Consider the following 18,175-nt stretch of genomic DNA (forward strand, 5'->3'; position numbering starts at 1 on the left):
TTGATGCCAAATGAATCCCAAATGCTGCACCTGAGATAGGAATTACAGGTGGCCTTATGTCACTGTTCCAGGTAAATCTTAAGCTATGCCCGGGTAAGTCGTGGCTTCAGGAAGAAGACTTGCAAGCAAGGAGGAATCCCCGACGCCTCGCCTGCTAGAGCTCCTAACCGCGCTGAGCCATCCCAGCTTTTTGAATTATTCAACAGTTGATTCTGGAGGCGCATGAGCATCAGTCGGGAGGTTTCTATTAAAGCGAAAAGCATAATGTCTGGAAGCAAATGACAGGGAGAGTACGACCGAGGCCGACCAATCACGAAATTAGCTCGGGGACCTCACGGTCGGGATACGATAGGGCGCGCTACCTCTCTTCCTTTTCTTTCTCGCTCACTCCTCTCTTCCAAATAACGTCATCGGGAGTCGTTTAGAAGAGGTATTCTATATCCTTAGTGATTTAAGTCGTCGAGTTTTGCCATGAATGAGCTATCGTGTTGTAGGAGATTCCACTTGCTAGAAACTTGACTGTGAAAATATTGATCGTTTCCCTCCTTTTCATGCTGGGCACTTCTGCATACGATCTCAGGATAGTTTTAGTGTTTATGTATATAGCCTTGCATCGATTTCCATTAATAATAAACTAATAATAAGAATTTTAAAAAAATTATTTTAACTTCATGCGTCTATTAGGAAAGCAGTTGATGGAAAACATGGCTTTCACATTACAAGAATAATCCAAGGATTTGAGAGATAATTTCTGGTTCGCACACTTTTTAGACGACTTTCGTTGTATTTACACAATATTTTTGCATTTTATATGTTCCATTTCATACACTTATTTTTTACTATCTTTCTACACCGTAATTTCCAAGTCCTTTTTTAGTATTAAAAGAGGTATTTTATTTTATTCCTCTTGAAAAACTTTCCAGTGTTCCAGGAGGGTTGTAGGTCGACTTTCGGACAATCCGCTTTTGAAAAGTTCAAAAGCGCAAAAATCCATAGGTAATACAACAGAATATTTATTACGGACATGAGCGAAGAGTAGGGGCTTGATACCCTTACATTTTTTCCAGGAAATTAACAATGGAATTTGACGTGTGGCTGCTTGATCCTTCTTGACGCAGTTCTACTGATTGATGGCCCTGTTGCTAAACAGAAAGTATTTCACATTTGAAAATTGGGTATCAGATATATTCTTGATTATATGTGGAATTGATCTGAAGATTTTTCTCTACTGTCTTTATTACTTCTTTGTACGAAGTAAAAAGGAAGTATGGCTATCGCGAAAAGTTTCAGGCAGCCTATTTCAATGAAAATATCCATTTTGATCCCTATCGAATGCAATTTAACGATGTTTTTGAGTAACATCTGTACGTAATCACAAAATAAAAGACTCTTTTCCTCCCAAAAAATCATAAAACTGCTTTAAAATGAATTCTGAAGAGAATTTTTGGAGGCGTCTGTACGTACGTATCTCGCATAACCCAAAAACGAGCAGCCTCAGAACGTTGAAATTTTGTATATAGGGCTGCTATAACATGTAGATGTGCACCTCGTATTTTGGTTGCCATCCGCCGCACCAAACGTACATAAATATATTTATGTATATATCCACTCTGTTCGGCTCAGTGAGCTCAGTTTCTTTACTCTTATATGTTTGTAAATTGTGCATTTTTTGCTTTAAAAATGATTGAATTTTGTTGTTCTTATCTTCCGGTTAAGGTTTTTATGCCTTTAGTAAAACTGTGTGCAATATTTTTAGAATTATCAACGATTTTAAAGTTGCTTAAGTGCCGCTAAGCCTTTTTTTTTTTTTTTTTTTTTTTTTATGGCGGCCATTGATTGTTTACATTTGAAACAGCAGACTAGTGGATTTGTTGCCAATCTAGAGAAACTTAGCTTCGCAACAACAAAGATAACGCCTTCATTTATTATTGCCAATTAAATCATGCTTAATCCTTTCTGGAATTTTTTCGAGGAAATAAGTGTTTGAGATTTACTTCGTAATTTTTAATATAGATATTTTGATTTTTTATGTATTTTTGCCTTCTCGCGAAGTGAGAACTGAAATAATTGAATGAGAAATACTCAATCGTCTGTGAAAAACTGTTCCTTTTTTGTTTTGTTTGCTTAATTTCTTTTATACATCATTCTAGCTTTTTGAATAGAACATGTGGCAACGATTAGATAATTCTGATAATTCTTTAAGAAGATAATTCTTTAAATGATATAAATTTTGTGCATTATGAGTTATAATATGAACGAAATATAATACTGTTAAGTGAATCTAGCGCCAGAGTGTCACTATGGTAAACAAATACTAGAGTGAATTTTAAAGAATGCATTTATTCTATTGTGGTTTATGCGCTATCGGCGAAGTAGATTTAATTCAATCCAATAAGGTTAAATGAAATGCAGGAAAAAATGCGTATAATTAAGATTGACTTCTGAATTAGTAAATGCGTATTATTTAATATTCCGTACACGGAAGTCATGTGGTGTACACATCAGATTTTTTTCTTTTAATTATTTTCAGATTTTAAATAAATACGCTGTTAATAATGGGCATATACTGTTACATGGGCTGCATATATTACGATTTTACTGTATATATTACATGAGCTGTATATCTTACAGGTTTACTGTATATATTACATGAGTTAAATGCTGTGTCAAAACCAATTCGCTCACCAGCGGCCGAGCGGTAAAGTCGCTGAACACAGGTAGTTCGGTCCGAGGTTCGAATCCCGCGAACGGACTGGCTGCATGGGCGTTTTCGTGGTTTTCCCCATGTGTAACGTGTATACGAGCCAGTTTCCCTTAGAAAGACATCTACGAAGGCATCCCTCCCCTTAGGCAGATGGCCCTCGAGGCTTTGCCATAATCATACACACAAAACCAAGTCATGACATAGAGTGTTTGTTCTCTGAATCAATCCCTTGTACTCCTATTTGTCTAATTTTTAAGAACTTTATATTTTACTTTCGAGTTTAAAAATATGATATATACCGTGTTTACAAAAATTTCCTTTTTTAAATTCATTTATAGTTTTAAATAATATATAATGCAATTAAAGATAACAAAATTCATATTTTTATTCTAAATGTTGTTCACATTTCAAGAACAATGAATACATAAAAGAAATAAATTTTATAGAATATCAGATAATAATATAAAATATCAGATAATATAAATTTCTCAGATAAATATAAATATTTATCTGAGAAAAATAAATTTTATAGAATTAATTTTGATGATTTCAAAAATTCAGAGAAAAGAAAATAAAGAAATATACTCTTTTTTAATTCATTTTCTGTTACAATAATTATTGCTTTTAAAGAGTCAATGAATGATTAATTATGGATTTCTTCATGTTAATTAAATGTTCTGCAAAGCAGAGTAAAATATTTAATTAATGAAGAAATCATGTAAAGAGTGTCGTAATGCTGCCATTTATCAAGAATTTTGTAAAAATGTTTTGGGTAATTTTTTAACGGAAACATTTAAATCTAAGTAATATTTTTTATTCTCAAATCTGACTTGAAGTAGTAAACACACTCCAAATATTTCTAATTCTCTGTCATTTAAAATAAAAGTTAAATATTTGTAACAAATATTATAAAATGTCAAAAAGCTTAGTATTTTTTTTTTTTTTTTTTTTTTTTTTTATCTTTTTGGATCTTTAAGTTAATTAGTACTCCACTGAATAAGATATAATCTTGCCGGGTAATATTTTCAAACTTTTCTTCGTAAAGTCTTACTTTTTCTTAGCGATAGGACGCATCTTAAATTTGCTGGGATCAAATTTGTAAAAGGTTCTAAAAAATGTGAAATATTTTATATAAAAATAGGGTTTGGTTTATTTAATTATGACAAAGCACGCGCGAGGTATCTGCCTAAGGGAAGGGGTGCCTTCGTGGAGGACTTTTAAGAGAAACTTTCTCATGTCATATGGGGAAAAACACAAAAAAGATCACGCAGCCAGTCCGTTCGCCGGGTTTCGTGCCCCGGATTGAATTACCAGTGTTCAGCCAATTTACCGATAGGGCAGTGGTGGGTCCATATAAGAACAAGGAGGGAGGAGAAAGGATGACGAAAAACTTTAATATTAAAAATTATTAATTAAAGCAAAATTTAATGTTTGATTTTAATGAAAAGTTTAAGAATGCTGTTTTTAAAAAATGTACCTATGTTTATCAAGACAATGCAGATGGAATTTAGTAATGGAGCACATAATCATATACTCCTTCTCCATTTAACTCATGATTAAAAGCCATACATCACGATATAATTTCCTCAATAGAATTTGACCAAAACTACACAACAGTTTAAATTTTTCATCGATACGCTTTCGGACAGCAAAGAAAAATATAGCTTTAAGTAGTTGTCCCCTTGCTCGCCATACAGGTGACAGTCTGACTGCAGCTCAGTTACGCCCCCGATTTTGAGAAAGAGGGTGACAGGTCCGTGGGTCTCCAGCCCCCTCTTCCCCTACCACCAAACTCTCCAGAGTATTTTCGGATCGCCGTATATTTAGAGTGCCCTCATGCCACACAGACACTGTAGATTTACAACATCCATTATTTCTCAGAGATTCGGAAAAGGGCCCTTTGGTATGGGATAGTGGATAATGACTACCGTAGTCACGGTACGGTAGTCAAAATCACTATCCCGGTTGGGCGACATTCGTTACATATATTAACTGCGAAATCCATTTGCGATTGGTACATTTTAGAGTTAATGTAGTAGCAATAATAGAATAAGGAAACAATAATGTAGCTGTTTATGACACAGTACAATTTCAGTGTTTGAATTGTTATATTATTTCTTAAATGCACTCTGTTCTATTCATTACAAATGCATTATTCTTTTTTTAACGTTCCTTTCTAGCCTCAAATTTCTGTTAAATTTTATGTCGATTCTGTTATTTTGAAGTTTCACTGTTATTTCTCAACTGTGTAAGGTTTCTTTCGTGTTTTGGGTTACTTAAGTTAGGGCAAAACGCTGAAGGCTAACTGACTAAGGGAAAGGAAACCTTCGCGTGGAGGAAATTGTAAGGGAAATTAGCTTGTATTTATGTTACACATGAGAAAAACCACAAAAATTACCATGCAGCCAGTTCCTTCAGCGAAATTCAAACCCGTAGCGAACTACCAGTGTATATCGGTTTCACCTCTCGGCCGCTGATGGACCATGTTTATTTTATTTTAGATAACTCATTTTTTTATGTTGATTCTTTCTTATACTTTCTGCTTCTCTCGTCAGCACTGTCAGAATGGAAATTTAAAAGATGCTGTGATAATAAACTGTTAATTAAGTTTTACCTCTTGTTTATATCCTTAAGAGTTCTAGATTTCCAATTAAATGCGAGGACGATAAGTCTTCCGAAAACAGAGAAGTTACACGAGAGCTAGTTTTAAGATTCAATTAAATTCAACCTTACATATATAGAAATCAGATAAAAATTTTCTGAAAATTATTTCAACAGCACAATTTTGAAATTTATTCTCTCTTTTTATTTCCAGACTTACCTACACTAGCCTTCTGATATTAAAATATTGAACAAAATGTGTTTTTTCAACACCTGTGAGAAAATTTAACAAAGCATTCAAAACGAGTTTGTATAACAAAGGGTGCAAAAAGTTGTGCAATATGTTTCACTACTCTATTGAATACATTTTTCAGTCATAGGTCAATATTGACCTTCAGATGTTTTAACAAGAAAAGAAGTATTGTTGATTTCTTGGAAAATAATCTTGCTTCAGTATGAAGGATTTACGATGATTTTTTTTTTTTTTTCCTTTGAATGTGTGTGTGTAAAACTTATTGGTTGCATAACAGTCCTTGACATGCAATCTGAATGCACTATATGCTTATGATATATATTTTTTTAATTCCGAGCAAATTACAACAGAGTCAAGTAAGTGATTAATTTGACTTACCTAAAATAATCTCGCTTGCAGTATGTCTTGCCATCCCTTACAAAACACGTGCAAGTTTCGTCTAGGAATTGGTGGCAGTCTGCACATTTGAGACATGCTGCATGCCATTCTAGGTCTGGAGACACCCTCAAAATATATTGGTCAGTTATTGGAGCTTTACAGCCAACACAGGTAGAGGAACGCCGCTTTTCTGAAAAAGAATTAAAAAGAAGCATTATGTTACTACCTTGCAAAGCAACATAAAAACGACAACAACCCCCCCCCCCAAAAAAAACTGTTAGTATGATATAAGTCATCAGTGCTGCGGATAATTGCCTCTTAAATAATATTTGTTAAAATAATTTCAATTTATATAACTATACAATAAAAACTATTACATAACAATTTAAAAAAATATCAAATTAAAATGCATAAACATGATATGAGTGTCAGCATTTTTACTGTCCAATTATTATCTCAGAAACCCGAGCCGTCATGTTTACCAGAAGATTAAAATGTACGCATAACAATGCCAGTTTAATTGGATTGGCATACAGAATAACGAACAGTAATAAAGTCCCTCCCATACACAACAGTTCGTTTACCCGATGGGTGTATCTGCTAGACAGACAGGCTACATTTTTTATTCACCATTAGATGGCAGATTATTATACTTCAGAAAAATGACCCTAAATTTATATGCATGTGAGGTTATTTAACTTAAGAATACATTATTCATAATTTGCATTTGAAGAACTACATTTTCCCCTTGCTTTTTAATATATTTACTCCCTTTGGCATTGCTTTCTTTCCCTTGAAATGTTTCTCAAATGTACTACTGCTTACATTCGAGCATCTTACTGTTGAACATTTTCAGGATTTCTATTTAAACGAGACTGAATCCTCTATGTAGTTAGAGATTTCAATCATTAGTTGGGTGGAGGGATAACTTTGTCTTTCACATTCTATATGCAGAATTCGAAGAAAGGATGCTTCTCCCTAAGGTATTTTCTCCCTTCTTTCTGAATGCCTTCATGGTGTAACGGTAGCAAACTCGACGCATATTCGAGAGGTCCTTGTTCGAATCCCGGCGAGGGCATTGCCCAGTTTCATGTCTCCTGTCTCGAAATAATCTAATATAATCTAATATCCCTGCAGGCTTAATGACTCAAGAGAAATGTAAGACCTAATAACGCACCTTCATCCTTCTAGTCCATGGGTGGGCAAAAACCGGCCTTTCTAATTGGTTAATCCGGGCAGTTATGAAATCCTGCGCAACGGCATTTTCATCTTTCCTATCCAATTTTATTTGCAAATCCCAGAAATCCCCAGCACGAGTGCGCATCTACTTTTAGAATGTATATGCGCATGATAACCTAAGCTCAGAACACTAGATATGCAAAGAAACAAGTAATACAATTTTTTTCAAGTCAATTTCTTCTTAAATCAACAAAGAAAAATTTTATTTTAGTTACTTTTTATTACATTATTAATATTTTTTCGTTTCTAATTTATGAAGCTGATGGTGGTCTATAATTTCTTATTCTATCCCCCTTGTAGCGCTTCATTAACTTCAAGTGCTTCAAGGTAGTCAGGCTTCAAGTGTAGTGCTTCAAGAAACCTTTCCAGCGTGTTTCGAGCAGTCCAGTTCTTCAATTAATATTCCATCTAATGATTTCCCACCACACAAGGTGACATATGCTTAACCTGCTGCGAAGAGGTTTCCTCCTACATATATTACTGCATAATCTACAGTGCTATTTATTTATTTTAATAAGCAAGGGACATTTTAAAGGGTTATATTTTAAACATATATTTTTATCACGTTAACATACAAATATCGGGAGAATTTTTGCTACATAATGGGACATTACATCTGTTTTATCTAACTCTATAAAACTATAATTCTTTAATTCCATACACTTTAAAAATCTTTAAAACTCTGTCTTACTGTTGCCACTTATTTTTGTTAAATATGACAATCCCATTTATCACAATCATGTACTTTTATTTATAAGTTATTATAAAATTAATTTTTACAGCATGTAAGAATTCCTAAAAAACGGTCATTATTTGTAATATAATATATTTAAAAAAATAATATAGCTTTAGTTCGGCTAAACAGGAATAAATAAGTAGGAATTGATTTTATTATGTGAAAAAACTGTATTAACATCAAGTGTCATCCACTACAAGTTTAAAAAAATGTATTTGAACTTGAGTGGATGAATAAAAAGTATTTTATTAACGATTGAAAATTTGAACAAGATATAGGGAGAGTGTGAGCTAATAGTCGGAAATTAATAATAAAATTGCACATCAACCGAAGTTAGTAATCCCATCATTTCTGGTAGCTTTAGTATAGAAATTAAACAATGACATACGAAAATTGCTGACATTTGAAAGTGAAATAGCCTATATGTCGATCATATGTTTAAAAGTTGTTCAAGTGCAGCTAAGCTAATTTTTTTTTACCATAGCAGCCATATTTGTTTACATTTGAAACTTAGAAGAATAGTGAATTAAGTCAGTTTCTGCACATTCAGCGTCTTTTTGCCGAGTGAGAACAATAATAAACTTTCAGTTTTATGCACCGAAAAATCTGCCTTTTTGCCTCTTCCGAATTCCTTGTTTTTACGTAGAAACTCTAATTTAATTGTAAAGTTGTTTCTTGTTTTAACTGCATTTGGTGTTTTATATTTTTCTATATTTTTTAATAAAACTATTTTCAGGTTTTTATGCAATTTTGCCTTGTCGCGAAGTGGGTATTGAATTAATTGAATGAGAAATATATATTTAGTGTAAGGTAGGATAAAATGCGTATATTTTAATATTCTTACAACAAAGTCATACGGTAAAAACATCAGATACTTTTAATTGGAATTCTAATTTTCTAGAAACCTTCTACCGAGGAGGAGTATTTCCCTTCCTTCATCTCATTCATATATTATATTTAAAATACTAAATACATAGTTTTTGATAAAATGAATACATGTATTGCACTCTTCAGAGAAACGAAGATGCCCAAATTTATCTGATATGAGCAATGAAATACGAAGACATTCATTTTGTAGTAAAAATTTGCCAATATAGTTCTTTTGATAAGAATAATTTCATTGTTTTATGGTAAAATGTTCACTTACCACAAATCTGTGATAAGTGAACATGATACATTTAGTACTTTTCTACTCTAAAAATGATATGTTTCACTTAAGAATCACAATCCAGTGTCACAAGAGCAAAGTTTCGTGTATAGATAAGATAACAAAACATCAAGCTAACATTACAGTTATAGATCTGATAATAACCAGTTATGGGCAAAAATACAGACAATGTAGACAATATATACCTTCTAAACCTGAAAATGGGAGAATTGTTTTGGTAGAGAGAAACGTAGTATCGCTTTGTTATTATTATTTAATAAAAGTTTTGGTTTGTATAATATAGGAGAAAAATTTTACTTTCACTTTGCCTTTATGTAAGTAAATATCAGCTATCAGCATTGCGTAAAATACAGGTATTATTATATCCATTAATCCTGGAATGAAACATTTCAATATGTTTTATGACAATAATTTTACTGTTTTTAGAATAAAAAAAATATATGTGGACACCACATAACCTCCTTGTACGACATATTAAATTATACGTATTACCTGTACTTCATTTAAATTTATTTCTTCGAATTATTTTAACTTAATTAAGAGATCTCTCAAGATAAGTTGAAAATAACACAAAAATTACAAATTTTCCAATTAAATAGCCCCGTCAATTTTTGTCGTACGGGAGTCAAACTTCTCTCCCAAATATAGGTATAGGAACCGGTAAACCGCATTAAAAGTTAGATTTCGCGAATTTCCGATAACTATTATTCCAAAGGTCGGTAGTCCAGAAGGGCTATTAATTTCGTTTTGGCATTTTGCGTTCATTCACTTTTCAAACTGTTGTCACCAAAAATTACAGCCCTATCTTATATTTAAAGAAATTAAATATTGAAGAATCTGCATAATGTATGTATTTTTCTCGCACTGTGGTAAAAGAGCGGTACCTAGAGCCATCAAACCTTGAAGAACGTAGTCCTTCACTCAAATGCGGGCATCTGGAAGCTCGAATTTGGAATTTGTTTTATTTTCGATTTCCTATTTGTAACAGTTTAACGAAGTTTTTATTAACAAACTCAACGATTTCAAAGCAAGCAATGGCAACACTGCGATTTTTTTTTTTTTTTTTTTTTTTTTTTTTTTTTTTTTTTTAATCTCAAGCCCGGGAGACTCTATCCGAAAAATCTAAAGATATGCTCTTTTTAAATATTTTGTGATAATGCTGTTGAACTGAATTTTATGGCTTAAGTGCGAAGAACATGATAGTTAATAAATAAAGGTAACACTCAAAACGTTAAAAAAAAGCCCTTTTGGGAGTAATGTAAAATCTGAAAGATTCAGATTTTATTTTTTTTTTTCACTCTTCAGTTTTTATTTTTAAAACTTGATAGTGCAAAAATATGAATATTTTCGACATTAAAACACTTCTGTAACTAGGATATATGATTAGGGCCAATAACTGCGAAAATAAAGGCCGGGGAAGGCCTAAGTCGGGAAAGAGAAGTGGATGCATATATATATATATATATATATATATATATGTGTAGTAGGATGACTTGGAGTAAGCTGCAACAGACTGACGTTGGTTCTCTGCATTATATCCTGAGCAGACTACTGCATAGTTAAAAAGATAATACTCTAAAGAAAGACTTGAAGATAGACGTGGCCCAACTAAATAAAATTGTTATTGGTGGATACGAACGAATTACCAAAAATATATTCTTCATCACACATGATCATGGGCACAATACGCCAATACGCAGCCCATAATTTTATACAAAGTATCATATTTTAGATAATGGTATAGTTAGCAGCACGACAAACGGAGGGAAGTAACATCTTACCTTTAGGAAAGCTGAAGCTAAAAGTGCGCAATTATCCAATATGAAGGTTCACCAAGAGAAATTTTTGGTTTAGATTCGGGAGGTTTCGCTTCTCAAAATTTTGAGGTCAGGTTTTGAGTTAACTACGTCGTCAGCATAACGCAAATCATGCAAGATGGATCGATCTAGGAGTAACGCGGTCCAGAAAAGTTACGGTTTTTAGAACAGAGAGGCAGAATTCCAGGGTTAATTTTGATTTACATCATTTTTATTTTTTATATCTACATACGCGCACATATTTATCTTATATATATTATATCTTACATTATCTTATATATATTATATCTTACATTATCTTATATATACACAGGCACGCTTGGTTCTGCCGATTACAATAAAAACGAAGGTGCACAATTAGATGTTTTAGCAGTCCCATATCCGAAATTTCAAAGCTGTACGACTAGTCAATTTTGAGTTATGCAAGACAGATACATACATAAGCACAGACATCAAAGGAAAAAAGAAAACTGAATCCACTTTAAATCCATGTTTCAATTAGTTTCTTCAAAAACAGTCTCTTTTATTCGTACGTATAAATGTCACGAAAAAAATAATCGTCTAAATGGATTCGAGAACTGTCAAAACGGACATTTTGTTTGAAATAAAATACCCGAATTTTTTTGCTGTTACAAAACTTCCTTAGCGCAAAGAAGTGAAGAGAAAATAATCGCATAATGAAAGGAGACAGGAGTTATTATTAACTTTGGCTATAATATAAACAGGTTGAAATATGAAATTTTTAATATACATACATATAACAGCAGAAATACAGCAAGATTTATTTAAATAATTTTTTTTTAAAGTTTAAATTTTATGAAGAAATTTTCCGAAAAATGAGTAAAAAAGGTTCTTCATGGAAGAAATTTCACGGACGCGAACGGACTAACTAAAACAAGAATTTGATACAGGAAATTTCCCACGATCATTTTACTTAAGGCCCTTATAAGCACATACACTCATTAGCTCCAGGGGTTTTTATGGAAGTAGGGTAACGAGACAGGCGCCGGGAAAAAAATAATCAATCACGTTAATTTTTGCTTAAATTTTGAATCTTTTAGTAACATTTTACAGTGCTCATAAGAAAGAAACATAACATTAAATAAATTTTCAACAGTTCTCATTTACACCAGAAGTTAATAAGAAACAGCATAACATGTCACAAGTCCATCAACGACAGAATGAATGAAATCCTTAACTAGTGATAATAATTTCGCCTTGCGCTCGATTCCTGGCTAAATGGGCGGATTACCTGAGTATTTTCGTGTTCTTATCATATGTAGTGCAAAAAAGAGCCAATGTCTCTTAGACAGTTTTTCTGAGAAGATAAACTCGCAAGACAGCTGACTAGGCTTGTTATGTCTTTATCAGTAACCTTAGGTTTCACGACGAGCTTCTTTTCCTCAATGTATTTGCTTAATGTTGTTTTTTCAGTCACATAACTTAATCTAACATGCATTTGTATTTGAAATGTTTACGTGTAGATATGTGAGAAAAGCTTATTGTCCTTTTCATTTGTAACTCAAAAAGATAGAGTAAATACATAAAGTGACTTTAATAATAATGATTTAATAAAGTCATTTTACAAAAATGTGCTGTATTTTTTTTGGGGGGGGGAAGAAAAATTAGCTACATGGAAATTGTATATTTTACTTTTCGTCATCTATTCAATCAAGAAGAGGCTGTTGTGTAAATTTCCATAGTACATTTTAACTCAGTTTATTTTTAATTTCAGCAATATTTAAAGAAAGAATTTAAAAAAAAATCAGAAGGCTTTCGAATTTTATATTATGCCCAAAGGACGTTTGTTTTAACTTTTCGTGGGTTACCTTTATTTATTAAATATCATGTTCTTCCATAAAATTCTTAAACCATAAAATTTAGCTCAACAGCGATATCACAAAATAATTTTTTTTTAAAAAAAGCATATTTTTAGAATTTCCGGTACAGTCTCGCGCGCTTAAATTGAAAAAAAAATTCGTACAGTGTTTGCTATTGCTTGCTTTGAAACCGTCGAATTTCTTAATCAAAAATTCATAAATGCTTTACAAAAATGTACGTAATTTATTAATTAACTGGACGTAATTTAAAATCTAAAACCTTTCAGATTTTTGTGATTTTTTTTTTTCCAGTAAACTTATCCGTCATCAAACAATAATGTTTACAAAACTAATCATAACAGACCCATCGATTTTTTACAAAGTGTTTATGATATTAAAAATGCCATAAATACTAAACTTTAATCTATATCACGTCGTAGAAAAGCACTTAACTTTACCTACTAGGAAACATGAAAAATCAACTGTGTCCTCGCCGGTGCCCGGATTTTCTAGTTTTTATTTGGATGTGCTAACATCATATTTTGTCAGTGCACGTTGAGAAACACAATACTTCTTTACACTCTGGCCCATTTAAAAGGACTGGGGGAAGGCACGAGACTCAGACAAGTCGACACGAGACGACAACCAAATTCAGATGGTGAATAACTATTGTCCTCCATATTTTAATTTGCATGCCACTAAAGAGTTATTTAGATTTTTGGCACGAGAAAGATGAGACATTTCGAACGAGAGATAGGAGCAATACGTTGTGCCCTCGTGCCGACATTTACACCAAAAGAGCGCGAGAACATTCATAATTCTTAACAAATTGATTTATCTAAAACCCTGTATAAAAATATATAAAAAAATTACCTTCGCAAAAGCAACTGGATCAGACTTGCTTCTCTTCACAGAGTAAGACATGAAATCAAAAATACCCTATCGATAACTTTATTCTTTTAGTTCTACAACATATGATTTACGTGACAAAAAAAAAAATCCATTTGGGCAAAAATAATCGAATAAAACATGCAGATTTTCAAAATGTAATCCGGAAAATTAGGAACTTCAAGAACGATAGGTTTTCTACCATAACGGACGATACATATCGTCAACGAATTATCTTTGCAAGAATGTCAAAGAAGACTCGTGTATCTTCTAAAACTAACTAATGAAATTTAGAACTCTATAAACCTTATATTTTCTCTAACAAAAAAACGGTAAATTCAAAATATAGGCTGATGAATCCCTGATGAAAGAACATATTTCTTCTATGCAACATATGGAAGTTCTTGATTCACCGTAATGGCTGATGTTAAACAAGAAATTACATTATTTCGTGTTCGTCAAGGTTAACTGATTTTAACGAGCTTGTATATTTATGTTCCTCACCTATTTAACAGAAGGAAAAGGGGGCTGAATTATCGTCGTTTGGGACTGACCACTCCCCTAAGTTCTTTTCTCACTTGCACGCGATGTTTCATGGTTCAGTGAATCAGCTGAACACATGAACATTGTTTATATTGTCGTGTCACGTCTGTCGTATAACATGTTTCCCTTTTAATTAAGTAAATATATTTAAAAAAAGGCGCGTTCAAGACTTATCTAATATTTAAATTTATTTCTTTACCTTATCAGATTTTGCTTTAACTTATAGACTAAGATTTGACGATAACTGCAACAACTGGAAGGAGATTCACTCTGGCATTTTATTACACCTGTCATGCAGTTTGCAACTATGCTTCTGTTCTTTGCCTATTGTTGTTCCGAATTGAATATGGGATGGATTTTAAAAGTATTTTTAATTTAATTTACATTATCATCACCACATTTTGTTCCTTTCACCGCGCAACGGGATTAGGTTTTGAACTGCATTTTAGCACAGCCTGTATTTATTTACATAGTTTGTCTTTTAGACTCGGTCTACTTTAAAATCCTTCAGATTCTATATTACGCTCAAAGGAGAGTTTTTCTAACATTTTCTGTGTTACCTTTATTTATTAAGTAACGTATACTTCACACTTAAACCACATAAAATTAAATTCAATAGCAATACTACGAAGTATTTAAAAACATCATATCTTTAGAATTCCCGATACACAGTCTCGCGCTTGAGATATATATATATATATATATATATATATGATGTATCAGCTTTAGTCGTAGCTTAAATAACCAGACGATAAGTTTAAAAAAACAGGATCCATTTATTATTATTCAGGAGAAAAAGCAGTTACAAAAATCAGATATCCGGAGTAAATAAAAAGAATTACTAATAACTTTTTGTATGAAGTTTACTGCATCGTGGCATTTAAGAAAAGCCCCGATATTCCTTTTGCAAGTCCTTTTATAGCCTCTGGAAAGGCGGAGCTTCCAAGAAATGACGTCAGCCAATCCAGTTCGCTTTAAATATTTCCATAACATTTTATAACTGTACGTGTAGAAAAGGCGGGAAAAACAACTTGAATACGGGCTGTGGATTTACGTACTTTCAATTCCACGTACTTTCAAATAAGAGAACGTCGCCATTAAAAATGAAAAGAACATACAGTTAGAAATTTAAGGGTATTCTTAACTATGGAATTTTATTATTACAAATATATATAAATAAATATATATATATATATATTTTTTACAGTGTTGCTATTGCTTGCTTTGAAATCACCGAGTTTGTTAATCAAAAATTCGTTAAAGTTTTGCAGAATGTGAAATGGATAATAAAACAAATTAAAATTTCGGGCTTTCACGTGCCCATAATCGGGAGGAGGGTTGATGACTACGTTATTCAAATTTTGATGACTCTAGGTACCGTTGTTTTATTACAATTCGCGAAACATACATACATTCATGCAGATTATTCATTATTTAATTTCTTTAAAGATAATACAGAATACAGGGCGATGAGATTTCGTGGCAACAATTTCGCCTTTTATTTTCGCCTCTCGAAACGCCACAAAGTGCCGTTTCGAGAGTAATGGCCCTTCTGGGCTAATACTCCTTTGGGCTGAAAAAAATTAAGCTCTTTTAAGCTTGTTTATGATTTTGACGCTATAATTTTGCAATTTTTTTTGCGCTGCTTACTACGGGTTGTTACGGGTTGGACTGACAAAGACACAAATTGCTTTGATGAATTTTCTGGGATTATTTTAATTATTAAACCTTAATTCGTGTCTTTGTTGGTTCAGAAATAGGTTGATTTATTTACGTCCATCGTTACAACCCTCCCCCTTGATGGCGATAGAGAGCAGGATATATTTTATTTATTTATTTATTTTATTTTATTTTATTTTATTTTATTTTTGTTTGTTTGTTTGTTTGTTTGTTTGTTTTTACCTTTTTGATTTTGGCCAACTTTTTTTTCGCCTATCGTACAGTTTGCCACTACTTTTTCTTTTCTTAACCCCCTTTTTTTTCCATATGGTTTATTTCGAATTGAATATGGAATGGATTTTAAACGTATTTTTAATTTATTTTGCATTATATCTACATACAGAAAGAGAGCAGCAATATATCTATCAATACATTCTTCACTGTGAATAAGACAAGACCTTAATTTTCTTCTCTCTATTAATGCGCGCGCTATTTTTTTCCATCATTATTTCTAAGATTTTATAAACAACCTAATTTCATCGCAAGTTGCTTTTCTAGGCACAGAATTTGAACACGCTACTGAGATTCGAATCATCTAATACCAGCAACAAATAACAAAGAACTATGCAGAACACGAGATTCAGCTATCTAAACTCGTTTATTAAATGCTGTATACGATGCATTTAATAAACGACGTAAATGCATTACTAACACGCTAACAACGTAAATGCGTAATGCAACGTAAATTTAACAACGTAAATGCATTACTAACACGCTGATGTTGCAATTTGTAAATGCAGCATAATATATCCATATATCACATATAAAGGCTGCTTAATATGTTTGATTTTATACAGTAGGTAATATTACTTCAAAAATGCTTAGAATACAGAGAATAATCGATCTGCCAACCCATATTCACGAGTGGATCAGATCACTGAATGTTGGTAGTTTGACCCGGTCTCAAATAGTTATATACATTCTTGCTCCATAACCCTTTGTGCCTTTCTCCATGTGTAACGTGAAAATACAGTTTCTCTTCGAAAGATATCTACGAAGGTAACCCTCTCCTTAGGCAGAAGTTTGGCTTGGTTTATTGAGATAGCACACTAGGGCTATATGCCTAAGGGAAGGGATGCCTTCGTGGAGGACTTTCTAAGGAGAATTGACTTGTATACACGTTACACATAGGAAAACCACGAAAATGCCCATGCAGTCAGCCCGTTCGCCGGATTCGAATCTCGGACAGGACTACCACTGTTCAGCGACTTTACCGCTCGGCCGCCAGTAGGCCTTGGGAAGCACTGAAACTAAATAATTCTTCCGCAAATTAAGTAATAAAATTTCATTGTTACCATGACTAATGTATTTCCATCATAAGCAAAATATGACATAATTAAAGCAAAACCTAAACGAAAACTCGGAAATGTTTTTACTTATATTAGCCTCCGCCGGAACTCGAACCTCGAACCGAATTACTAGTGTTCTGCGACTTTACCGCTCAGCGCTTTAAAATTATAATTCATTTCAACGCATATCTGAAATATGGCCACGGATCCGAATATAAAACGATGTTTAAGATTTAACATGTTCTTGAACACTATGCCTGTCTTATACACATAGTCTAGCATTAAAAAAAAAAAAAAAAATGTAAATTACCTTACTTTTTACATTAAATTCTTAAATTTACTTGGTTTATCCTGCCTGACTTTGAATTATTTTATTGCAGAGTATCATCGGTGTATTAGTATGTGAAGTTTTATGTAATGTTTTCTAAGCAGTTAAAAAAAGCAGACTTTTCATGTATGTGAATGAATGTATCGTTAGTGATCCTGGTTAAAACAGTGTCGTTTTTTTCATTCGAACCAGCAAAGTATATTGTTAAAGTCTTATAAAGCCTATGCATAAATATTTTCTTGCGATACCAAGGCGCTGTGTACGTGAAAGCATAATAAGTTATTTGAAACTAATTTAGGAGAGTTACGTGTCGTTTATAAAGCTTACATGTCGAGTTTTAGAAGATATACCAAAAGTTACTATTTCCTGTAAACACAGTAAATAAATTGTTTGCAGTTTTTTAATCACGTGAAATATGCACACACGAATTAGCAAACACAGAGTACAAGATACGGATACAAACGGACGTTAAATAAACATTCATATGCATATAAATGATCATATGTTCAAAAGTAGTGAATAAAATTTTCAATGTTAAAATGTGACATGCGTTTCTCAAATCTCCCAGTGTTTGGGGAGGGTGTCGAAAAAGTTTTTCTCTTATGATTGCAGCACACGAAATCATTTACACGCCTGGAAGGGACTTCTTTCTCTCACTGCCCGCCCAGGTTTTGCGGTTGATAACGTACCCA

General features: G+C 32.7%; 1 protein-coding gene across 4 annotated transcripts in view; it reads right to left on the minus strand.

The window, feature by feature from the left end:
• tup (LIM1_Isl and LIM2_Isl domain-containing protein tup) overlaps positions 1 to 18,175 on the minus strand; it is a 291,256-nt gene that overhangs the window by 213,594 nt on the left and 59,487 nt on the right. For all 4 annotated transcript variants that reach the window (XM_085811104.1, XM_085811106.1, XM_085811105.1 and 1 more), the window contains exon 2: positions 5,937 to 6,126. In XM_085811104.1, the coding sequence (XP_085667230.1) occupies positions 5,937 to 6,126 (190 nt within the window). The remainder of the gene's footprint in view (positions 1 to 5,936; positions 6,127 to 18,175) is intronic.

The sequence above is a fragment of the Stegodyphus dumicola genome, chromosome 2, assembly GCF_044657685.1.
Source record: "Stegodyphus dumicola isolate Sdum_Otavi_A_Nest chromosome 2, ASM4465768v1".
NCBI classification, from domain to species: domain Eukaryota; kingdom Metazoa; phylum Arthropoda; class Arachnida; order Araneae; family Eresidae; genus Stegodyphus; species Stegodyphus dumicola.